At 40.6% G+C, this 25,833-nt stretch overlaps 1 protein-coding gene across 2 annotated transcripts in view; it reads right to left on the reverse strand.

The window, feature by feature from the left end:
• The window catches only part of XPO1 (exportin 1), a 77,936-nt gene that overhangs the window by 38,480 nt on the left and 13,623 nt on the right, over nucleotides 1–25,833 (reverse strand). Inside the window, exons 1-8 of one of the 2 annotated variants that reach the window (XM_075064438.1) lie at nucleotides 25,515–25,578; nucleotides 22,831–22,903; nucleotides 11,550–11,611; nucleotides 11,427–11,471; nucleotides 11,101–11,282; nucleotides 10,603–10,651; nucleotides 10,397–10,516; nucleotides 10,127–10,255 (exon numbers count right to left, since the gene is read on the reverse strand). In XM_075064438.1, coding sequence (XP_074920539.1) covers nucleotides 10,127–10,255; nucleotides 10,397–10,516; nucleotides 10,603–10,651; nucleotides 11,101–11,282; nucleotides 11,427–11,441 — 495 coding nt within the window. In that variant the 5' untranslated portion in view covers nucleotides 11,442–11,471; nucleotides 11,550–11,611; nucleotides 22,831–22,903; nucleotides 25,515–25,578. Of the gene's footprint in view, nucleotides 1–10,126; nucleotides 10,256–10,396; nucleotides 10,517–10,602; nucleotides 10,652–11,100; nucleotides 11,283–11,426; nucleotides 11,472–11,549; nucleotides 11,612–22,830; nucleotides 22,904–25,514; nucleotides 25,579–25,833 lie in introns of those variants that run through there. The other variant, XM_032790473.2, reaches the window with a different exon arrangement.

Raw genomic sequence — 25,833 nt, forward strand, 5'->3', positions numbered from 1 at the left:
TTTGTGAAAAAGGTTGAGCATAATCTGCTGCACGAGGATGATTGTTAATTGTGGAAGACAGAAGATAGAACAATTGAAAACAAAGTGTTTTCAGAATTGACTCCTGCACTTCAGTCCAGCCAACTTGGTATCAAAAATGCTCTAAGCTCATTTGGATAAGTTTGGCTCAAGCTTTGTAGTAGTTTAGATGCTGAAAAAGCAAGTACATTGGTAAAAGTGTTTTGATATCCCAGAGCTAATACACTTACAGTTTTCCATTTTGGATAAAGTTTATGCCTGTGTTTGAGTTACAACTATAATTAAGTACATGACATGGGATGTATTTCATTTCAAACCATTCTCTCCCCCCCTTGACTGGGTAAACTACAACCTTGAGTTCCATTCCTTTTTATTAAAGCCAGATTTTATCCTAACAAAATCCAAGTAAACTATTCGTTTAAACATGCACTGAATGCTGAAACAGTAGAAGGTACAATACTATTTTGTTGAAAAAGGCATTTTAGTAGTACACTACAGTATGATCTACACCAAGGTTGAAACTTAAATTGTTAACATCACTACCAAAGTTGGTTTAAGGTCACTATGAGACCTTTATTCATCAAGAGTTCACCTATAACACGAACAGATTGCTAGAAAATGCAAATATCTGCTTTGGAAGTCAACTTTGATCTCAAAGATTTTTGTTGGTATGTATGCTATATTCCACACATACTTCAACTGCTTCACTGTCTCAAAACCAATTTGCACACCACACCGCAAAATCCTAGATCCATTACTGTCCCCATGTCTGTTTTTCTCCCACACTGTGAAAACCACAAAATGGTTTGGGGCCAGGGAGGAACAAGTTATTTAGTCCAAAAGCTTGCAGGCTCACCCAGAGCAATTTTTATACATAAAGAAACTTAAGGAAATTTCCTGTCAAAGAAGTATTAAGTTGCAGTGAGAGCTGTAAATTTTTGCTACCGGGGTGGGGGGTGGACGGGACTCAAGAACATTGCGATCTTCATAGAAAGTCACAGTCAGCACTACAGGTCACCAACCAACTTAAGTTTGCCATGAATGACATAAATCATGCTGGGTCAGCCCAATGGGCCATCTAGCCCAGTATCCTGTCTGTGACAGTGGTCAGTGCTTGAAGCTTCAGAGGGAATTAACAGAACAGGGCAATTTGGAGTGATTCTCTCTCTGTTGTCCAGTCCCAGCCTCTGACAGTCAGAGATTCAGGGATAGCCAGAGAATGGGGTTGTGTCCCTGAGCATCTTGGCTAATAGCCATTGAGGGACGTATCCTCCATGAACTTAGCTAACTCTTTTTTTAATCCTGTTGTGCTTTTGGCCTTCATAACATGCCCTGGTTGACTGTGTGCTGTATGAAGTACTACTTTCCTGTGTTTGTTTTAAACCTGCTGCCTACTAATCTCCTTGGGTGACTCCTGAATTCCTGTGTTATATGACGGTATAAATAATATTTCCCTATTCACTTTTTCCATACTATTTGTGATTTTATGGACCTCTATTATATTCCCTACTAGTCATCTTTTTTATAATCTGACCAGTCCCGGTCTTTTTAACCTTGTATGGAAGTTGTTCCATACCACTTATTTTTGCTGCCCTTCTTGATAACTCTTCTAATTCTAAAATAGCTTTTTTGAGATGGGGAAACCAGAAGTGCACACAGTATTCAAGGTGTGGGCATACCATGGATTTATATTTTGGCATTATGATGTGTCTGTTTTATTATCTATCCCCTTTCTAATGACCTCTAACATTGTTAACTTTTTTGATGACACTGCACATCAAGCAGATGTTGTCAGAGAACTATGCACAATGACCATGATTTTTTTTTTTTTTTTTGAGTAGTAACAGTCACTTTAGACCCTGTCATTTTGTCTATATAGTTAGGATTATTTTTTCCAATGTGCATTAGTTTGCACTAAACAGTGAATTTCATCTATTTTGTTGCCCGGACACCAAGATTTGAGAGATTCATTTCTCATTCAGCTTTTGACTTAGCTACCTTGAGTAATTTAGTATCATCTGCAAACTTTGCCACCTCACTGTTCACACCTTTTTCAAGAACATTCCAAGTACAGATCCCTAGGGGACCCCACTATTTACCTCTCCACTGTAAAAACTGATTTATACATATCTTTTGTTTCCTATCTTATAATCAGTTTTTGAGCCATGAGAGGACCTTCCCTTCTTATTCCACTACTGCTTAATTTGCTTAAGAGCCTTTGGTGTGGGACCTATCAGAGCTTTCTTAAAGTACAAGTACACTATATCAACTGGATCACCCTTGCCCACGTGCTTGCTGACACCCTCAAAGATTTTTCATAGAGTGACGAGGCATGATTTCCCTTTACAAAAAATATGTTGATTCTTCCCCAACATATCGTGTTTATCAGTCAGATAATTTTGTTCTTCACTATAGTTTCAACCAATTTACCTGGTACTGAAGTTAGGTTTACTGGACTGTAATTGTCAGGATCACCCCGTAACCCTTTTTTAAAAAAAAATCAGCTAGCCTCTAGTCATCTGGTGCACAAGCTAAATCACAGTTACGAGTTCTTCAATTTCACATTTGAGTTCCTTCAGAACTCTTGGGTGAATACCATCTGGTCCTGGTGACTTATCACAGTTAATTTATCAATTTGGTACTAAACCATCTGACACCTCAATCTGGGGGCAGTACCTCAGATTTGTCCCAGAAAAAGAATGGCTAGGCTGTAGGCATCTCCCTCACATCCTGTGCAGTGAAAACCGATACAAGTATTCATTTAGTTCTTCTGCAATGGCCTTGTTTTCCTTGAGTGACCCCTTAGCATCTTTATTGTCCACAGGCCCCAATGACTTGTCAGGCTTCCTGCTCCTGATGTACTTAATTTTTTGCTGTTCATTTCTGTGTCTTTTGCTAGATGTCCTTCAAATTCTTTTTTGATCTGCCTAAATTATACTTTTACACTTGACTTGTCAGAATTTATGCTCCTTTCTGTTTTACTCACTAGTATGGGACTTCCAATTTTTAAAGAATGTCTTCTTGTTTCTAACCACTTTTACTTGGCTGTTTAGCCATGATTTTTTGATTAATTTTGATTGACTAATTTTTAATTGTGTGATTAATTTTTTTTAAATCACTTGACAGCCCTAGTTACATTTAGTTACCAAGCCGTTCAGCTATATTTACCTCTTGAACAGATAAAATGGCTACTAACCTTACGTAACTGTTGTTCTTTGGGATGTGTTGCTCATGTCCATTCTATGTTAGGTGTGTGCACTCCATGTACACCATTGCTGGATATTTTCCCCTCAGTAGTATCTGTGAGGTCAGCTCTAGCACCTTCTGGAGCCATGCACCGGTATAAGGGTGCCACTTGCCACTCACCCTTTCAGTTCTCTTGCCGGTCAACTCCAGCGGAGTGCGTCATGGAATTGACATGTCCAATACATTTTGAAGAACAGATATGGAAAGTTAGTAACTGTTTTCTCTGAGTGCTTGCTCTTGTCCATTCCATGACAGGTGACTCACAAGAAATACTTCAGGAGGTGGGCTTGGAGTTCAACACCATTCTTCAGAACCTGTTATCATCTCAAGCCTTTTGAGTGATGGCATAGTGGGATGCAAACGTATGCACCAATGACTAAGTTGCTGCCCTGCAGATGTCTTGGATTGGGACTTGTGCGAGGAATGCCATTGAAGAGGCTTGAGCTCTCACGGAGTGAGTGGTTAGGATGGCTGGAGGTGTACCACTGGCCTGCTCACCGTAAGCCCGAATACATTCGGTTATCCAGGATGCCTCTCGGGCTGATACTAGAAGCCCTTTCATCCTTTCTACTACTGCTACAAAGAGCTGCGTGGATTTGCAAAAGGATGTAGCCCTCTCAATATAGAAGGCTATGGGCATGTCTAATATCCAATGAGTGAAGCCGCTGATCCTCAGAGTTCTTGTAAGGCTTTGGGAAGAAGACAGGTAGGAAAATAGCCTGGATGGTATGGAACTGTGAAACCATCTTTGGCAGGAAAGCCAGGTGGGGGCACAGTTGGACCTTGTCCTTGAAGATCACCATGTATGGTGGTTCTGATATAAGGACCCCGATTTCAGAGATCCTTCTGGCTAAGGCATCCTTCCAAGAGAGAAGTAGTAGACGGTACAATACTTGGTGGTTCGAAAGGAGGGCCTACGAGCCTTGACAGAATCAGGTCTAAGTCCCAAGGAGGGATCAATTTGTGAACCTAAGGGTAGAGTCTCTCCAGTTCCTTGAGAAACCAGACAGTTATCTCATTAGAGAACACTGACCTGCCGTTCATTGGCAGGCAGAAAGTTGAGATTGCTGCTAAGTGCAACCTTGATAGATGCCAGGGCCAGACTTTGCTGCTTCAGATGGATTAGGTAGCCCAAGACAGACTGAAGGGAAGAATGAACCAGAGACCTTGTTGAGATCCCCATACTAAGAAGCACTTCCATGTGTCCAAGTAGGTAGCCCCAGTGGAAGGCTTCCTGCTACCTAGTAAGACCTGTTGAACTTCCTCTGAACAGGCCTGCTCCTCCGGGTTCAGCCAAGTAACACCCCTGCAGTTGGGTTAAGGAATGCAAGCTTCGGGTGGAGTAGAAGCAGAAGAGGGGATGCTATTGATAGGTCCAGCAGCATGCTGAACCAGTGCTGACATGGCCATGCTGGAGCTAGAAGAATAACTCTTGCCTTATTCTTCTTGATTTTCAGGAGGACTGTGTTAAATCAGAGGGAACAGGGGAAAAGCATAGATCAGGAGCCCTGACCATGGGAGCAGAAAGGTATCAGAGAGGGGGCCTAGCCTGTGCCCAGGCAGCAAGCAAAACTGATAGCACTTCCTGTTCTCTTTGGTCCCTTGGGGAGACTCCCACCTCTGGAAGATGAACCTGGCGATCTCCAGGCGAAGAGACCACTCGCGGTGAAAGGAGAAGGATCTACTGAGGTGATCTACCACTGTACTCCAGGCTCCCGAAAGGTCTGATGGAATGCTTCACGCAGAAGTCCCGCAGGCAGAAGGCCTCTGACACAGGACAGAGGATCAAGCTCCTCCCTGTTTGTTGATAACAGAACGTGGCCATGGTCTGTCAGAACTTGCACCACCTTGCCTAAGATTTGAGGGAGGAACACCTGACCAGCTAAATGTACAGCCCTGAGTTTCCTGCTGTTTGTGTGCAGGGAGAGTTCTTCCTGGGACCATAGGCCCTGAGTCCTTAGGCTGGGAAGCCCACCTCCACAATTTCAGTCTGACGTGTCCGACACTAGGGAACCAATGGCTCAGGGGCTCTAGAGGGTACCCCCATCATCATTCATCTGGCGAGGACCAAGGGTGGAACAGCAGGCACCAAGCCCAGGTGGTATCTGTTCAGGGAGTAAACTGATGCCAGAAACATCTGTAGAGGCCTTCCATGCTGAACCACATAAGTGCATGCTGCCATGTGCCCCAGCAGCTTGAAACAAACTCAGGCTGTTGTAATTGGGTAGACCATGACCTTGGATATCATATCCAACTGTCTGGAATCAGGCCTCCGGAAGGAAGGCTCTGGTTTGGGTAGAGTGAAGCACTGCCCCAATAACCTCTATTCTCTGAACTGGAATAAAAGTTGACTTTTACTTGTTTATCAACAGGTCCAGTGCTCAGAAGGTGGCTTAGACTACACTGATGCTGTTCCAGATGCGAGCCACTGACTGACCCTTGATCAGCCAGTCAACAATGTATGGGTAGACCTGGATGTCTCATACCTGAGGAAGGCCACTACTAGTGCCATATACTTTATGAAAACCTGTGGGGCTGTAGACAGGCCAAAGGGGAGAGCTATGAAGTGGTACTGGCATTGGTTCACAAGAAATCTTCTGTGGCCACGGAAAATAGAAATGAGAAAGTATGCATCTTTTAAGCTGAGGATACTGTACCAGTCCCTGGATCCAGGGAGGGTATAATGAAGGCTCAGTGGTTTGAGCATTGGCTCCTGAAAGGGCCATTTAGGGAACTGGGGTAAATCTGTGTGGGGACTGGTCCTGCTTTAGACAGGGGGTTGGACTAGATGACCTCCTGAGATCCCTTCCAACCCTGATATTCTATGATTGTTTCTAAGGCAAGGAGGACATGCAGAACATCAATTTCTTGAGATACCTGTCGAGGCGATGCAGGACAAAAATGGGCCGGAGGCCCCCCTTGGAATTTGGAAATATCAGGAGTAAAAAACTCTTTCCCTCTCAAGTCTTGAGGAACTTTCTTCATAGCCTCCACTTCCAGAAGGGACTACACCTCATGGGCAAGGAGTTGCTCGAGAGAAGGATGTCTGAAGAGGGATGAGGGTGGATGAAAACTGAAGGTTACAGTCAATTGTCACTGCATTCAGCACCCAGTGGTCTGATGTTATGCAGGACTATGCCAGGGTGAGGTGGGACAGATGGTCCAAAAATAAATAAAAATAAAATAAAATAAAAATTGGGGAGGCAGGATCTGAAGCAGGAACTGGTATGCAGCCTTCGGACGCACCTTCAAAAGGCCTACTTAAGCCCTTCGGAGCATCTCTGAGACCCCAGCTGGGAGGTTGAGGTGGACAGGAGAGGCTGACGCTGCTTGTAACCTCTCCCTTTCCTTTTATAGGGTTCCTGTCTCAGAGGTGGTGCTGAGAAACGAAGTGGATGTTGGGGCCTGAAGAGCTGCCTGACGCAGATGGAGCGTAGAGGCCCAAGTATAGGAAGGTGGCCCTTAAGTCCTTCAGGCCATGAAGCCTCACGTCTGTCTGCTCCAAGAACAGTGAGGAGCTTTCAAAAGGGAGGTCCTGGACAGACTGGTGGACTTCATGAGGAAGTTCTGAGGACTGGAGTCAAGTGCAACGCTTCATGGTGACCACTGAGGCCACTGTCCTGGCTGCTGCATTGGCTGTGTTCAGAGCCAGCGGGAGAGAGGTCCTGGCCACATTCTTACACTCCTCCAAGAGGCCAGCGAATTTCTGCCTTGAATCTGGAGGCAGAAAGCGTTTTAAAATTTGGGCAGGGCTTCCCACGGATTGTAACTGAATCTCCCTGGCAAAGCTTGTTAGTTAGAGATACACTGTTGAAGGCTATCTGCTGAATAAATCCCCCCACCAAAAAAAACAGGACCAGGTTTTTTGTGCCCTGTCTATCCCCCTTGTTGGCGGCTGACACAACCAGGGAACCCTGAGTGGTGTGTGTGCCCAAGGATAGGTACTTGAACCCGCATGCAGGCACATATTTCTTTTCTGACCTCTTTGAGGTGGCAGAGGGAGGAGGGGAGAAGGAGTTTGCCAGAGAGCCTTGACTAGACCCAATAAAGCCTCGTTAATGGGTAAGGCCACTCCGGAGAGAGCTGCCGCAGCCAGAATGTCAGTAAGGCTGTGGGATGTTTCCTTAAGCATCTCAATTTCCATCCTCATGTTAGCTGCTATCCATTTCAAAAGGTCCGGATGGGCTTTGAAGTCATCCTACAGCAGCAAGCTATTGGGCCCCGAGATGACCTTGTCTGGGGAGAAGGCGGAGGAAGCTTCCTCAATGACATCCAGGGGAGCCACATCCTGCACATTGGTATCAGGGTTGGTACTGGAGTCAGAGTCCAGTGCCAAGTGGGAAGGGGTCGTAGCCTACCTCTTCAGGACCACAGAGTACAATCAATGGGAGAGAGAACCCAGTACCGGGGGACAACTCCCAGGGTTCTAGTATAGCCACTGACCCATCGGCCAGGTGCTGATGGGGGGAACCTGCATCTGGCAGTGGTTCTTAGGCTGCACATATGTTTCCCCTTTGGACTCTGATGAGGAGTCCTCCATCGGTGACTATGTTGGAGTGATACACCTCTCCGCCTCCATACAGTGCTGAGAGTCCATGGACCAGTGGCAGACTGGAGGTCGTGACAACAGGATCAGGGCGGGTTTACACTTAGAGTGTAAGGGGGCCTGGTGCCCAGAAGAAGCTCAACGCTCCCTACTCCCAGTCATCAGAGCTGGTAACTGTCCCATCGGAGTCAGGAGGGACGGGGGACCGGGAGTGACAGTAAATCCTTGACTGCTGCAAAGGCTTCTGGTGCTGCGGTGGTTTCCGGGTCTCAGCAGCAGGCACTGCACCATACTCAATGCTCTGGGATGGTGCCACAAAGGGACCACGGGTGGAGTGGCGGCCCAGTGCAGGTTGAACTGCACTGTCTTCCTCATGCTTGTCCTTTTTCTGCATCGGTGAGTGTCCCCTGTCGGTCCACTGTTTTTTGTCCTTCCTTGGCACCGAAGATGGTGAATGGTGCCAGAGGAGTGCTTTGTACTGAAGCCAAAATGCTCAGTGCAGAATGGGAGCAACTTGACACTGTGGCTGGTCTGAGTGGCTTTCATTAGGATAGCCTTCAGTCTTTTTTCTCTGTCATTTTTAGTGAAGGGTCTAAAGTCCTGTCAAATCTGGAACTTGTCCCTCACATGAGTTTCTCCTAAGCACTTCAAGCAGATGGAGTGTGGGTCACTTACAGGCATGTTTGCTAAAGGAGGCACAAGATTTGAAGCTCAGGGACTGGCGCATGCCCAGCCTCTGAAGCAAAGGGAGCCCCTCAACAATAGCGACTATCTACATTAACTACAAAATCTTTGTACACAAAAAACTATGTTTAACGAACAAACTAAGAAGTAGAATCCAAAACCCATTGGGAAGAAGCTTTGCCTAAGCAAGGGGAGTTGTTCCAGCAGCGGTAAGAAGGAATTGAGTGAGCGTGTGGTTGGCAGCACCCCTTATACTGGCACATGAGCGTGTGTGGCTCCAGAGGGTGCTAGTGGTATCCACTGGGCTGGCTCTAAGGGAAAAATCTCCAGCAATGGGGCACACCGTGCACATGCCCCCCACATGGAATGGACATGAGCAAACATTCGAACAAGAACATCTGCTCCACTGAGGACTAAATCAAGAATAGCCTCTCCTTTTATCGGTTCCAGGACAAGCTGCTCCAAGAAGCGGTCATTAATGATGTCTAGAAATTTTACCTCTGCATCTCATCCTAGACTGACATTACCCCATACTGACTGGCTGGGTGTTAGTTGAAATCCCCCACTATTATTGAGTTTTGTCTTTTTATAGCCTCTAATCTCCCTGAGCATCTAACTATCATCATCATCATCCTGGCAGGTGATTGGTAGTATATTCCTACTGGTATGCTCTTGTTATCAAACACCAAATCTTTTTTCTAATATAAACACCAACCACAAAACTAAAAACTAGAATACAATTCTGTACTGAAACAATGCACATCAATGTATCAGTGACTGAAAACTATCAATAAGTGAATTTAGATTACTTTTAAGACAGACTGAACAAGAGTGTGGTATGTTCTTACATCTTCTTTAAGGTCAAACAGCTAGAGTTAAAAAAAAAATATCACACTGCTTTTATATAAAATTTCAATAAAAGCAAACACTTCCAAGGGTATCATATAGGATAATCACCAGGGGGATTTCTGGTTTCAAATGCAGAAATACATGTCTAAACTAAGTCATTCAGAACGATGCAACTACCATACCTGAGGCTACAGACTTAAGGACCAGGTAAAATATTATGTAATGTACACAATGAAGATGTACTGATTTAGTGAATTTACTACACAACAGTCTGTAGTGTTTTCTGAAGTCCTTATGAAAGCTTCCATCAAATGCATTAAGGTTTTTTTTGTTTGTTTGTTTTTGTTTTGTTTTTTTAAACGCAAGCTAGGTGAACTTGCAAGGTCAAGTCAATGACGGCAGGAAAAAAAACAATGGTGGTTTAGATAATCTCAACTATGCATTTTCATGTTTTCTGATGTTTTTGTTGTGTTTGTCTTAACCTGATCTTGAATATAACAGTAGCCTGAAAAGATACTCTTTAAGTGACCAATAGGTACTTACAATCTTAACTTCAGTTTAAGAAGTATTTTGCTTGTGAACTTAACTTTTGAATGAATCTTAGTAACTTCTTTAAAAATAAACTCACAGTATAACATTCTGCTACAAAAAGATAGCTAGTTTTCTATAATGAATGTGTATTGGCAAATATAAGCTAAGCTTCCTCTATTAAATTCATTTTGCTAAAAAAAATTCAAAATTTAAATTAGGAAAGTTTATTTTGTACTAAGTTAAAAAAGTTACCTGTTTCAACTGCATCATGGTCAGCGTAAAGAGGGTTACAAATTGTTCCTCATACTGGCTTACACTGACACCTGCAATCTCTGTGAGGCACTTCAAAGAGACATTTCGAAACATGGGAACATTTAAAAACTATAAGAAAGATTTCAGAAAGAAGATTAGGGATATTATAAAAAAGCAAATTACATATTAAGCATTTTATTTCAGTTAACCAAAGCTTTCATTTTATTTGTTAGTAACCATCAATGAAAAACAAAAAAAACCCACGATTACCTTGTATATTAATGTGCTGATTAACTTGGTCTCAAAAATGTATCCCAGTGGAATCCAGTTAAGGAATCTTAGCAAAGTTTCCAAAGTTGCATGAACAAGAGGAGCATTTTGGGAATTTTCCTGTAATGGAACAAATATATAAACTAGTTTACTCTCTTCCTACGAAATTCCACTCTATTTTTAAAAATTATTGAAATTAGACTTACCATCACAAACTGACACAGCTGAAATATCTGAGAGAATTCATTGCACATACTAAAAAAAATAAAATTGTAAGATGTTAAACATTCAGTATCGCCACATTCAGTAAACTACACTGTCCACTTCAATAATGCCGCTTTGCCAGTAAGGGAAAAGTTTCTGTGAAAATTATACAGATCTCTCCCCACGTGTAAATTGGGTTTGCAATCACAGGCACAGAATACCAGTCCTGCTCACAATTAAGAGGGCTGAACTACACTACAATACATATAAATGTAGAAGCTGATCACAAAGCAGAAGTGTACACAGCTGCTAAATGAGTCTGGTAAGGTTTAACAGTGTCACTAAGAAAAAGGGAATCAAAATACTCAAATTGAATCTCAAATTTAAAAAGCTACTACGGTAGCTAACCAAAAACCTTTGATGAGAGCAATTCTGCAGCAGCAATTGAAAATTTGATGTACATCAGAAGTATGTGAAAAATTACAGAATATTTTACTTGCCTGTCTTTCAAATGCTTGGCTTTCACTTGAGTTATCTGTCCACTGGAGAAGTCAAAAACTTCTTCACTTAACAGTTTAAGGATCACCATATTGTTCTGGCAAAGACTCTCACTTGTCCGGCTTGCCCCTACAATATCACTTATGAATGTTGGCCAGTGTTTGGGCCATTCCTGTTTCAGTATCTGAAAGTACATAGAACATCCATGTGGTTGGCACAGCTTTCTTTCGAAACATTCCATACGCAAAACCAGTTCTTCTGGTTAAATTTGTTAGGTGTATAATTTTCTTCATGCAAGATTAAAAATAAAGTAGGAGCTAGAGTTTACCTGAACAAGAATCATATTCAGTTTTCCAATATAGACTTTTTCTTTCTAGAGTAGAGAAAGAGAGAGTTAAGTTATCAGTAATGCTTTCCTCCCTTCCCATGTCCCTAAAGAGAATTCACTTACTTCAACACATGTTGGATCAGATGAGGTCTTGATAATTAAGCCGACAACATACTTTTTTATTCCTACAAAGAGAGTTAAAAATTAATTTTCAACCTGATCTGCTATTATGGATAAACTGCCTAAACATGGAACCCTGAATCCAGAAGCATTAAACAGTCTCTCAGCAGTGTACACATGTACAACTTCAAGCTAGTTTTAATTACACACGCACAGAGATCAACTGGAAGATACAACCCAAAAACATCTGAAATTCTCCAAAGAATATTAGTTAGTGTCTTCCAATCACATGCATATTTTAGTTGCATGGACTGCATCAAATGTAAGTCTTCTTGTTAAAACAAAGAAAGCTGCAGAATGACTAAGAATTGGAATGTTAAATTTTCTTATTTTAATTTCAATAGACTGCGTGCTCTAATCCAAATGAATCTATGTGCTTTACTGTCACTTGAAGTTCTGCCAGGCTTCTTGGGCTTCACAAATATGGAGGCTGCTGCAAAAATGTGAAATAAAAGATACCCCAGGTACCAACTGTGGAAAGCCTAGTAGGCTACTTTTCCCCAGGAACTGAGTCTGACACTAACTAGTCAAAAATGTCAAATATAGCAATTAGAAGAAGAGTTCTGTGTAGCTCGAAAGCTTGCCTCTTTCACCAGCAGAAGTTGGTCCAATAAAGGATATTTCCTCACCCATCTTGTGTATCTAATATTCTGGGACCAACACGGTTACAATATTGTGAACATAAGCAATCGGCAGCTACGGCAACGCTGCAAGAGAGTTCACTGAGTACAGTGTATTCCCATCCCCTATCACTTTTAGAGTTTGTCTACACTTTGAAAATCTTTAAAAACAAAACAAAACCCCACACAAGTTTAGCTAGATTGGCGTTAAAATGGTGGGAAATATATAGTGCAGACAAGGCTATAGCAAGACCTGTTTTAGCCACCACTTTAAACATGTTTTTCAGTTGGTTTAATAAAAATGGTAGTAAAAACAGGCCTAGTTTTCTCTACGTTATGTTTCTGACCATTTTTAATATAATTTCAACTGACTCAGTGGGAATGTTTTTGTAAATTTCCCTCTGTACAGGCATGGTCATAGAGACATCATTCTGTTTATCTTGCCCATTTGAAATCATTTGAAAAAAATTTAGTAAATTTTAAAAAGTTTCAGTCATATTTTTCCATCATCAGATGCCATGTGTGAGCTTATCAAAATTATGCTTCCCTACAGTCTCTAACTTTTTCCATCATCATCATGACACAAGTCACTAACACATGAGTTCAGGTCCACAGACTGGGCCTCGACTGATATATATGTGTAATAGTTTCATAAGGCTGCCATAGATTGAACTCGCTTTACTTTTGATTTTGAAGCAAATATAGTACTTATTCATTAACAGTCCCACTTCTATTTGGCTTTCACACAGCAATTAGAGAATCTGTGACGTACTAGACAATTGAAAACAATATTTCTAGAAAAGTTTCTTTTCTTTTGCATAATAGTTTAAATACACTATTTTCAGAAACAAGATGTTACAGCCACTTAAAGCCACGTAACATTTAGATCCATTACCAGTTGTGAAGCGATTAGAGCAGTGGTCCCCAAACTGGGAGTCACGAGGAGTTGAAAATTATGCAAAGGCTGATGGGCCAAACCTGAGCAGGGCTGCGTGGCGCCAGAAGTTACGTGCATGTCATGCACACTGTGTACCATTTTGTTAACCAGGCTCAGGGTGAGGCACCGATACTCCTTGTGTTTGTGTTGGTGAGATCCTCTGGCAGTGGGAACCTGTGCCAGGGCCAATGTGCCTGCTCAGGGCCTGAATACCAGGGCTTTGGAGCTGTGCTCCGACTCCGCTCCAGCTCCAGGCAAAAACCTGCAGCTCCACTGCTCCGGGCTCTGCTCCAAAGCCCTGCTGAATACCTAGCAGCTGCACCACTGCCAGGAGTAGAAAGCTAGGCCAAGACCACCAGCAATGTGGTGTAGTGGGGAACATATGTGGGCACTCAGCACCTTCTACCCCAGCAGCCACTGATACCTGGGGCTGTACAGGTGCCTCCAGGGCTGGGACACACTTAGCAGCTGCCTGCAGCATGAGTAAATATCCTCTATCCACTTTGGCGTTGCCTGCACATGGTATTGGTGCCTTTCCACAAACCTGGCTAATACCAGGCAACTATCTCCTCACCTCCACCAGACCCTCTTCCATCCCACCTCCAGTCAGCCCCCTTCATACCCCTCCCATCTTCTCCCACCTCAACAAGTCCCTTTCTCTGCTCTCCTAGACTCACACAACTTCTCTTTCAGACCAACCCCACCCAAGTATCTCCCTCAGGACAGAAGGAAGCACTCTTCCTCTTCCAGCCCAGGGGTCAAGTTAACAGAAGTAAGTCCAAAGTGGGACATGGCATGAAAAAAAATTTGTGAGCCACTGGATTAGAGCAGTGGCTCTCAACCTTTCCAGACTACCGTGCCCCTTTCAGGAGTGATTTGTCTTGCGTACCCCCAAGTTTCACCTCACTTGCTTACAAAATCAGATATAAAAATACAAAAGCATCCCCCCACACTATTACTGAAAATCTGCTTACTTTCTCATTTTCTCTATATAATTTTAGTTTGTCCTGACTTCGCTAGTGCTTTTTATGTAACCTGTTGTAAGACTAGGCAAAATATCTAAATGAGTTGATGTATCCCCAGGAGTACACGCACCCTGGTTGAGAATCACTGCTGTAGACAACAATGGACCAGGAACTTAAAGCTCTTTGCATATAAATGGTCACATGACCAACATAAGTGACTATTTATAGATTTTACCTAGTTACTGAGAAATAACATTTCTTACCCTAGGGGTAGGGAACTTTTTCTCTCTCACAGGCCATTGACCCGTGGGGGGGGAGGGGGGAATCCCCCCTGCCCCCCCATAAAACCACCCCACACACAATCATGGGCCACTCACCCGCCCAGGGAGGCATGATAGCTCAGGGTTTTCCCCCACAACGGGGTGAGCCAGTGCTTGCAGCTCCAGCCCCGAAGAGGGGTGCGGGCGGATGAAATTAACCAATGGGACGGATTTGGCCCGTGGGCCCTGGGTTCCCCAGCACTGCGGTAACCCATTAAAAAAGCCTAAACTACTCAGTTCCCATTACTTTTGGGGAGCTGAGACTACTCAATTCTACTGTAACTATATATTACTTACAGGGAGTATTATGCAATTTTACTTCAGATTCTTTTAACAGACCAAGCCATAGATTATATTTCTGAATAGGAGTAAAAAATATTCTAACTTTAACCCTTCGATAAAGTTTACAATAATGTTTCATTATGAGAGCAACTCAACAGAACTGCTGTCACAGGATATGTTTAAACTTGTTTAAACAGTGAGTCAAGCACATGAAGAACTTGTTTCATAAACTGCATTCTCCACTACTACTTCTGTTCAAGCTTTACAAATTTTAAAAACTTTCATACACCATTATGAAAGTGTTCTCCGTTCTCCCACATATGTTCTGGAAGCGCACTGAAAGCTTCATAGAAGTTTAGTTTGCGGTCTTCCCCCATATTGCAGGAAAGAATGGAGTGTTCATAACCCACAAATGAACAAGAGCAGAATGTCTCTTTTCAGTCAAGACACCAGTTAGAAACATCTTAGAAGATTACAGGACTGACTGTAAGGGAACTCCTACACAGCAATTAGGCCAGCCACAGGTGTTTGGGTCACTGAACTCTGGCTTGGGGGGCTGTAAAATTGCTGTGTAAAACTTTCAAACTCAAGCTGGAGCCCAAGATCTGGGACTCTCCAGGGGAGGATTCCAGAACCCGGGTTCCAACCTGAGCCCAAACACCTACACAGCAATTTTTAGCCCTGAAGCCAGAGTCAGTTGATCCAGGACAGCTATAGGTCTTTATAGGTAGACACATCCTAAACATCTTGCAGACAATACTCTGCTATGGAGGAGCAAGTCTATATTGTGAAGTTGGAAGCCATTCTAGAAAGAAAGGGTTTCAGGGGAGACTCTGGCTAAACAATGGGTTGAATGGACAGCTGGACAACAGCAGCTGACACAATACCTAAGTTTAATAAATATTGTAATCATCTTAATTAAACTGAGAAATGGGAAATGCCTCCCACACTTTGGCACGTTTGCTGCTTTTTAAAAAAATACACACATTTGAGGATGTAATCCCTTGTCTGTATCTGAACAGTCCGTGTTCAATGAGGCCTCAGTCCTGACTGAACTATAATATCTGTTCCTATTCTCTATCACATGACAATGTGTACCCTTAACTGGATTATGCAAGTGCACGCAGATCCTCAGATAGAAGGTACTACATAAGTGACAAGTATATCACAAAACTACCTTGCAAACTTAAGACCTTTATGCATAATACTGTATTTTAAACATATATAGCAGTGAAACCGCATCTATCTAAAAGCAAGTTTAATATTTTTATAGTCTAAGAACTATAAAAAAAATAAACTAACCATATGTGAGACAGGCAATTAAATACTCTCACTTTATACAGAAAGGGAAACAAAAGGCAAAACTGAAGTGAAAGCTCAAGGAAATTCAATATCAGAATTCAGAGTAGAATTCAAGACTTCTGGACTCCCAATTCCGTACTCATACCTCCAAGATCACAGATTGAGATCCATGACTCTTGTGATAATTGGCCAAGATACATGTCAGGTTTGAACAGGCTCTGAAATACTGTCTTCTTACCAGTACCCTTTAGAAAGCGATAATACTTTCCCCACTATCTTAAATTACTTTTTAACACCTTTAGAGTTGAGACTGGTTTGCAAATGAAAAAGGTTGAAAACCACTAGACTAGATAATCACAATGATCCCTTCTGGCTTTGGAAACGATGAATAATAAAAGAGTGGCAGTTAGTACTACATCCTATTTTCTTGCTCTCATAAAAAGTAGGGGAAAATTCCCCTCCCCCCCCTTCCTGTCCTCTCCCTGAAAATTTTATGCAGACTCTCATTCCCCCAATTAAAGTACATCAGTATGTGCCCTCTCCCCATCAATGAAGTAAGTCATCTAGGGGTGTCAAGTGATTAAAAAAATTGATTGTGATTAAGTGCATTGTTAAACAATAACAGAATACCATTTATTTAAATATTTTTGGGTGTTTTCTACATTTTCAAATATACTGACTTCAGTTACAACACAGAAAACAAAGTGTATAGTGCTCACTTTATGTTTAGATTACAAGTGTTTGCACTGTAAAAAAAATAAAATAGCATTTTTCAATTCACCTAATACAAGTACTGTAGTGCAATCTCTATCATGAAAGTTGAACTTACAAATGTAGACTTATGTACAAAAAAACCTGCTTTCAAAAATAAAACAATCAAGTCCACTCAGTCCTACATCTTGTTCAGCCAATCGCTCAAACAAATTTGTTTACATTTTCAGGAGCTAATGCTGCCAGTTTCCTGTTTAAAATGTCACCTGAAAGTGAGAACAGGTATTCTCATGGCACTGTTGTAGCAAGTGTTGCCAGATATTTACATGACAGATGTGCTAAAGATTCATGTGTCTCTTCATGCTTCAACCACCATTCCAGGGGACATCCGTCCATGCTAATAATAGGTTCTGCTCAATAACAATCCAAAGCAGTGCGGACCGATGCATGTACATTTTCATTATCTTAGTCAGATGTCACCAGCAGAAAACTGATTTCCCTTTTTGGTGCTTTGGGTTCTGTATTTTCCACACTGGAGTGTTGCTCTTTTAAAACTTCTGAAAGCATGCTCCCCACTTTGTCCCTCTCAGATTTTGGAAGACACTTCAGATTCTTAAAAGTTTAGGTCAAGTGCTATAGCTATCTTTAGAAATCTCACACTGGTACTTTCTTTGCATTTTGTGAAATCTGCAGTGAAAGTGTTCTTAAAATGAAAATGTGCTGGGTCATCATCCGAGACAGCTATAACATAAATATATGACAGGATGTGGATAAAACAGAGCAGGGGACATACAACTCTCCCCCAAGGAGTTTAGTCACAAATTTAATTAACTTTTTTTTTTTCAAACTAGCATCATCAGCATAGAAGCACGTCCTCTGGAATAGTGGCTGAAGCACAAAAGGGCATATGAATGTTTACATATCTGGCACATAAATTCTTGCAACGCTGGCTACAAAAATGTCATGCAAATGCCTGTTCTCACTTTCAGGTGACATAAGTAAGAAGAAGGCAGCATTAGATCCTGCAAATGTAAACAAACTTGTTTGTCTTAGTGATTGGTTGAACAAGAAGGAGGACTGAGTGGACTTATAGGCTCTGAAGTTTTGTACTGTTTTGTTTTAGAGTTCAGTTATGTAGCCAAAAAAATCTACACTTGTAAATTGCACTTTCACAACAAAGACTGAACTACAGTGCTTGTATGAGGTGAACTGAAAAATATTTCTTATTTTTACAGTGCAAATATTTGTAATAAACACTGATTTCAATTATAAAACAATACAATACATGAAAATGTAGAAAAATATCCAAAATATTTAATACGTTTCAATTGATATTATATCGTTTAACAGTGTGATTAATTTGAGTTAATCATGTGAGTTAACTGCGATTTATCGACAGCTCTAATGCCAACCTAATTCCATAACCCACTAGAGCTGTAAAATGGGGGAGAAGGGAGAAGAGGGAAAGAGTCCTTCATCACACCCCAGGAAGAAGCTGCTTCTACAGTTCCCTGCTTTTGGTAGGCCAAGAGCTTAGTACTAAACTAAGCCCCTTGCTCTTAGCCAATGTGTTATACTGTCACTGAACACATTCATTGTCAAATGATGCTAGAGAAAAATGTTCACATTTCATAATAGACTGATTAAACAGGTGTCCACACCAACTCAATGAAAGATAAGCTACCTTTACACAAAAGTAGAATTTCATTTTACATTCCAAAGTCAATTATCTCTATTACTGGATCATAGGCATAAAAACGAAGGTATCTTTCTGGGCAAGCTTTCAATATTTTGTACCAGAAAACCAAACTAGTTCTCAATTTCCCATTATCATGGGACTTTCCCTATAAGTGTGCTCTCATTAGTTAAGAATAACATTATAGTAGATTACAAAGTTCCTAATACAAATCAGCCCTATACAAAAAACACTTACAGATTCATAGACTCTAGGACTGGAAGGGACCTCGAGAGGTCATCGAGTCCAGTCCCCTGCCTCATGGCAGGACCAAATACTGTCTAGACCATCCCTGATAGACATTTATTAACCTACTCTTAAATATCTCCAGAGATAGAGATTCCACAACCTCCTAGGCAATTTAATTCCAGTGTCCATCACCCTGACAGTTAGAACTTTTTCCTAATCTCCAACCTAAATCTCCCTTGCAGCAGTTTAAGCCCATTGCTTCTTGTTCTATCATTAGAGGCTAAGGTGAACAAGTTTTTTCCCTCCTCCAGACGACACCCTTTTAGATACTGAAAACTGTTACACAGGCCCCTCTCAGTCTTCTCTTTTCCAACTAATAAACCCAATTCTTTCAGCCTTCCTCATAGCTCATGTTCTCAGACCTTTTATCATTCTTGTTGCTCTCTTCTGGATCCTCTCAATTTCTCCCACTTTCTTGAATGTGGTGTCAGAACTGGACACAATACTCCAGTTGAGGCCTAACCAGCGTAGAGTAGAGCAGAAGAAATGACTTCTCGTGTCTTGTTCAACACACCTGTTAATGCATCCCAGAATAACGTTTGCTTTTTTTGCAACAGTATCACAGTGTTGACTCATTTGAGCTTGTGGTCCACTATGACCCCTAATCTCTTTTGCATACTCCTTCCTAGACAGTTCTTCCCCTTCTGTATGTGTGAAAACTGATTGTTCCTTCCTAAGCGAGCACTTTGCATTTGTCTTTTATGAAACTTCATCTGGTTTACCTCAGATCATTTCTCCAATTTGTCCAGATCACTTTGAATTGACCCTGTCCCCTCCAAAGCAGTTGCAATCCCTCTCAGTTTGGATCATCCGCAGACTTATAAGGTACTTTCTATGCCAACATTTAAGTCGTGATGAAGATATTGAACAGAGCCGGTCCCAAAACAGACCCCTGCGGAACCCCCTTATTATACTTTCCCACAGATTGGAAGCCATTTAATAACTACCTCTCTATGTACGGTTTTCCAGCCAGTTATGCACCCACCTCATAGTAGCCCCATCTAAATTGTATTTGCCTAGTTTATTGATAAGGATATCATGCGAGACCGTATCAAATGCCTTACTAAAGTCTAGGTATACCACATCCACCGCTTCTCCCTTATCCATAAGACTCCATGTTTGTCCAGATGGCTTTTTTTTTTTTTGGACAGGCCTTTAAAAACATTAAATTTATGAAGTAGTTTAAACCACTGACTTGATCTTTGTTCCTGATCTGGAATCAAATCACGAAGGATACAGTTAAAATCTGCACAAAAGTGACCAATATATTCATCAGTTTTAAAAACTAAACTGCAATACTTGAGAAAACCAAACGTAGCTGTGCACAACTTCAAAAGCACTAGTCCCAGAACACCTCAAAATGCCAATCGCCAATAGGGCTGTACAGTATTGAGAAATTCAAGGCAAAATAGAGTAGAGATCCAAGTTCAAAGGACCCATCTTCAGAAGATTGCTTCCTGTATTTGGAACTATGGACTGAAGGCAAAAAAAATAATCCCAATGAACAGAAATTCCACTAGTCCAAGACCTACTACTACTTAAGCCTGCATCAGTAACAATAAATATAGCCATTCTGAGGAACCAATAACCATTTTAAAACAGTTTAACTAGTTTGTCTCTCACAAATAAGACTAGAAACGAATTCTGTATCCCAAAGGAAAAATTAAGAGGTTCAGCTTTCCAATGGTACACGTCACCGGTTCATCTCCCATAGACCTCATCACCACCAAATCTTTAAATCAAGTCATCCCAATAATCTTGTTTTCTTCCATTCACAACTGAATCCAGACCTAATTTTGAACAGCTACAGAACTTATCAGGATTGTGACTATCAGTAGAAACCAATGTTTTTTTCCCCCATTTGAAAACAGCTGGCATCCCCAAGTTTCAAGGTAAGTCATTACTTCTTTAACTAGGTTTCAATAAATATTTACTGTAAAAATCCAGCCAGAGGATGTTAAGTGTTGTAAAAATAAGATGGTAATTAAAATTACCTGATTCTGAAGTATTGGTGTCATACTGCTTATTTTGTTACTGAAGGGTAAACTCCTAAAAAGTCCATCTTAAATCTGGATCATATTTTACTTTTATCCATGGTTTACTCTTACTCAAAACTGCTTTCTTCTATGCCTTCTGCATTTGTCTTCTTGAGTCAAATAAGCATCTTTACAGCCAATTTCTCCCGCTCCCCCAATTTAAAATAAATCTTAGTAAATTATGCCCTGCCAATGGTTCCATCCTCTACCATCTGAACATCTATTAAACACGTTAATTTGACTAAACTTCATATACAGTCTGTATCAATTCTCTATTCTCAGTGAACCATTTTGCTTGTCTTACACACAGCAAGAAGATTGTTGTTTAATTTTACATTTTTGTTTCTTAGAAAAAATGAAAATGTAAAATTAAACAAGTATAGTATTCAAACCTACTACTAAACTTACTAGATTTCAAGTTGAAGATGTCCCTTTAGAGCCCTGAAAAATTCTCAGAAGTTCTACAGAGTTTAATGTTTTTATCTTGGCTTTGACACCATTTCCTGAGAGACTGTGTGACTTCCTGCTACTGATGTCACAAACAAATCCCACTTCTACATCTATAGTTGGAGCAATCATCTTAAACATGGACAAAAATATTACATTGGATGGGAAACAATGATTTTTTCCATTGGTATTCATCAGACAGTACTCTTCATCAAGAACAGGTCCTCTTTAAAGCTGGGAAACTGTAGTGTTTAGCACAAGAGAAGCAGCAGCACAAGTTCAAGTGGCATTTCAAAACTTCACTGAGAAAAATCACAGCAGAAATAATAAAGAACTTCAGAAGTTTTACAAAACCCACTACCAGTAACAAAAGAGTATAAAAGAAGTTTAGAGCGGCGACAACCATGTTCAAAGGTTTTTTACATAGCTAATACTACCATGAAATTAGTTTAAGGTGCAAATTTCCTGACTTGCCTGAGCTAGAAACATCTTGACGGATTAACGATTCCAACTATTTCTTCTCATTGGCGAAGGACATCTGATCAGTTCAGAATACTGCAGAGTTTAGCTAAGGATTCTTATCTTCATTTTATCAGTTATACTAACCTCTGCAATTTCAAAAACTTGTGCTGTAGACCACTGGTTCTCAGCCTGGGGTCTAGGGCCCCATGGGGGGCTGTGAGCAGGTTTCAGGAGAGTCTGTTAAGCGGGGCCAGCACCAGACTCACTGGGGCCCAGGACAGAAAGCTGAAGCCCCACTGCATGGGGCTGAAGCCCAAGGCCCTGCGCCCCACCACCTGGGGCTGAAGCTGAAGCCTGAGCCCGCGCAGCTTAGCTTCATGGGGCTCCCTGGGGCCCCAAGCAATTGCCCTGTTTGCTACCCCCGATACCGACCTTTGCTTTTATATGCAGAAAATCAGTTGTTACACAGGTGGACCATGGAGGTTTTATAGCATGGGGGTGGGGGGCGGCCTCAAAAGGAAAAAGGTTGAGAACCCCTGCTGTAGACTAGTGATAGAAAGGAGAATAGATCCAAGAATCAAGACTAATTCATGGAGTTCGAAATTTCTTTAAGGGCAAAAAAGCAAAGAAAAAGCGACAAAAGTGGAGGTTTGCCCTATGTGATTTTAAGTTACAGAAATCTCAGATTTCATATATATTATTTTTATATAACTTTGAACAGATTCTGAAATATCTAATTGTCTAGTGGAATGTGTTAGCAGCAAATACAAGTGTTTCCTTATCTGCCAATGTTATTTTGAAAAAAAATTACTAAAGCGTACACTTTTTTTTTTTTTTTTTTAACCACTTAAGGAGTTCTGTAACAGTCAACAGAGATATCTATGGTCTGATTACCAGAGCACTCTCTCCAATATCGTTACAGTTAATGGAAGCTGCAAGTGCTCAGCATCTTTGATAATCAGCCCAGTAAAGAATAGAAAACTTGTCCTGATATACTCACAAATGTTACAGTATGTATCATTCATCTAGTAAAGCCAAAAGACAAACCGGCTATATTTGAAATTGAAAGTTGTTTAGGTAACAGATTGAAGTTTCTAAACATCAGCAGCTAATCATCAAATTCAAAATCATCATACAAAATGTAGTGTATTTTCCTACCTTCACACTGGTTCCTTGGAAGAATTTTCCATCTTGTTTTTATCACATTTTCCAAAATTTGCAGTCCATAATACTGAAAATTGGAGAAGAACATTATGTGAGTATGTTATTGTAGGACTGACAATAACTTTTAGGATTCTCATTCAAGCAAACATTCACACTTAACATCTAAGATTTCAAAAATATTAAACTAACAAATTTAGTTAAAAATAAAGTTTATTCACCCATTTACTGAGTTGTTCATGCATTTTTCTTGTTTTTATTGTTTGCTACTCTAAATAAGTCCTGCTGTTTGATCATGCTCACACCAGGAGGAGAAATAAAAAAAAGTCATTTGGAAGCCAAATGGCTATCTGTAGAAGAGAAAGTAGCAGCCAGATATGAATTCACAACATAAATGACTGCCCATATGTTCAAGTATTAAGATAACCAGGCTCCTAAAAAATTTAGCAGCTTGGGTGATTTCCTCTACTATTCCTCTGAGCTGAAAGATCTTGGTTTAGCATTATATGTATCGTTACTGCCACTTTCTAAAGAAAGTGTTTCCGAAACTTCACTGGTGTGTTACTTAAGGAACAGCAAGACAACCCACAGGTTTACTTAATTTCAATCCCCACCCCTATGGCAGCTATTTCTACAATTTAAAGATGATCTTTTTTGCTCAGTCAAAAGTAATTAAAATTTTAACATGCACTCTGAAATCCTTTTACCTTTCAGGTATTGCTTCCTGGACTCTGACCCAAAAATTTGGCAAGAGTTTACTGGGGAGGGGAGACCACTTCATTCAATCCATTTTGTCCCTACTGTCTACTCACCATGAATAGTAGAGAGACTTCTGGCATGACCAGCAACTTAGTAAGTCATGCACTTTAAAAGTGAACAGACAGAAGGGAAAAAAGGGAAAAGGAATTTTGTGTTTCTTTAGTCAGTGGTTGCTTAGGGAGGAAGCCAGTACCAATGCCTGAAAGGTAAACTTATTCATGTCTATGTAGTAGAATGACTAGAGTTTGGCTGAGAATAAGAGTTCATCTTTAAAATGGTTAGTTGTCATACAAAGTAGAATTCATTAGCATTTCAACCAAAGGGATCATGTAAACTGCACACTTTAACAGCACAATGTAGACTGTCCCAAACTACATTGTACTCAAAATATTAACTTTTTGCTGTTCTCATCTTGACAGTGTTTACTTCCATATGCCTTCCTGCTCACTACAAATTTTTGCCCGTTTCACTCAAAAGTTCCACATTTGCAGAATATTCCTTAGACTTTAAAAACATTGTACATAGTTATTCTGCAATTACAGAAAACATATGGCATTTTTTTCATAATCAGCAGTAAATGTTTATCTTCTGGGTTTTGTTTTTAATTTTGTACAACTATCTGACAGCTGAAGTGAAGCCAACATAACATCTGAACAGGAGAATCTGATTCACAAGCACACAATTTCTTTAAAAACAGCATGCTCTACTTTATAGCAACCAAAACAGTTTATAGATATAGCCTCTGTTTCTGTTACAGGTAAATAAAAGCTAACAAAACAAAAACAAAAAAACTTATAAAATAAAATTCAGTCTAAACTCAATGGTTGAACACTGATATCAGGCAGTATTAACATTCCCAAACCAGCTCTGAACCACTTTAAAGTTCCCATATTGTATGGCTGCAGTCACATTAACAATACACTTAAAGCTAATGGCTAACCAAAACTGTATCTTTACTTCCTTAACAACTCCTGAGAGCTGTATTTTAAACAAATCAAATCACTTTGCTCTGAAAGGGGGATGGAAACTTTGTTAGAGTGTCACACTCACACACAAAAAAAGTAACCTGAGACTGCTAGACAAACTTAATTCCCAACTTTTTAATGATACAAGCAAATGTCTAACCATTATTCTGTTTATTTCCTTTTCTAGATTCCTCATCTCTTTTTCCCTTTCTGTCCACTATTTTTTTACCGATTTATTTCTCTCAGCTTCTGTATAAGAAAGAAGCAATGTGAACCTTGCCAACTTTAACTTTGCTATATCACTTGCACATGAACTGAAGCAACAGAGAAAGCAAATGCCTCAACTCCATTACTGTGTCCAATCCACCCTCCTGGCCTACCATGCTAGAAGACTTTGTAAGCCATCCTGTGGAATAGCTGCTGATAGCTGCCAAACCCTAGCCTGGATGATGTAATATTTTTAAATCTTGGGTTTTTGTTTGTTTGGGTTTTTTTTAAATAGTTAGTGATTTCTGGCACTGTGTTTCAAGTACCTGCCCAGCTCCAATAGTTGGAATTCTTTTCAGCCCAGAATTGCAAATACTGGCCAATTCTGAACATCTTGGATTGGATTCCAGTAATGTACTTTTTATAGATTATAGACATCTATACAAACACACATTTAAGCAGCACTCAAAGTAAAGTAATGTCTTTCTAGTAGTTAGTCAGTCTCTGGTTTTATCTTATGCTAAATATCAGAAGCACTGCAGAAATCGACTGCTGAGTTATGAAGGTGAGGGACAGATAACAGCAAAGACTGAATGAAAAAATGCATGAAATGATCCCTATGGCAGAAATTTCTATGGTATCCTTATTAATTACTTATTCTATGCATTGAATCCCCTTTCCCTCCCACCTCCCAAGAAACAAAAACAATTGATGAACAGAATTCAGTTAAAGGGAATCAAAAGGGTAGACCTTGTGGAGGCCTGCCGTCAAAGCCTAGCTGTGTCAGTTGCACAGGAAGACACCCCTTTTCTTCCTATTACAAGCAATCAACATAATGGAACATTATGATTAATATCAGATAGTGTTAACAGCTTTAAAGATAAAATATGATTGCATAAAAGCCAAATGTCATAGTGCATAAATTTAGCACCAAATCATTTGCAATTTATGTAAATTGAAGAATTCTTTACCTGTTGCTTTCTTTCTGTTCCTCTAATCATCTCATTTTTCACAAGACAAATTTGAGTTTTTAAAAATACTGTTGATAAATCAACTTAAACATTAGTAA

This window comes from Chelonoidis abingdonii, chromosome 3, assembly GCF_003597395.2.
Source record: "Chelonoidis abingdonii isolate Lonesome George chromosome 3, CheloAbing_2.0, whole genome shotgun sequence".
Classification (NCBI taxonomy): Eukaryota; Metazoa; Chordata; order Testudines; family Testudinidae; genus Chelonoidis; species Chelonoidis abingdonii.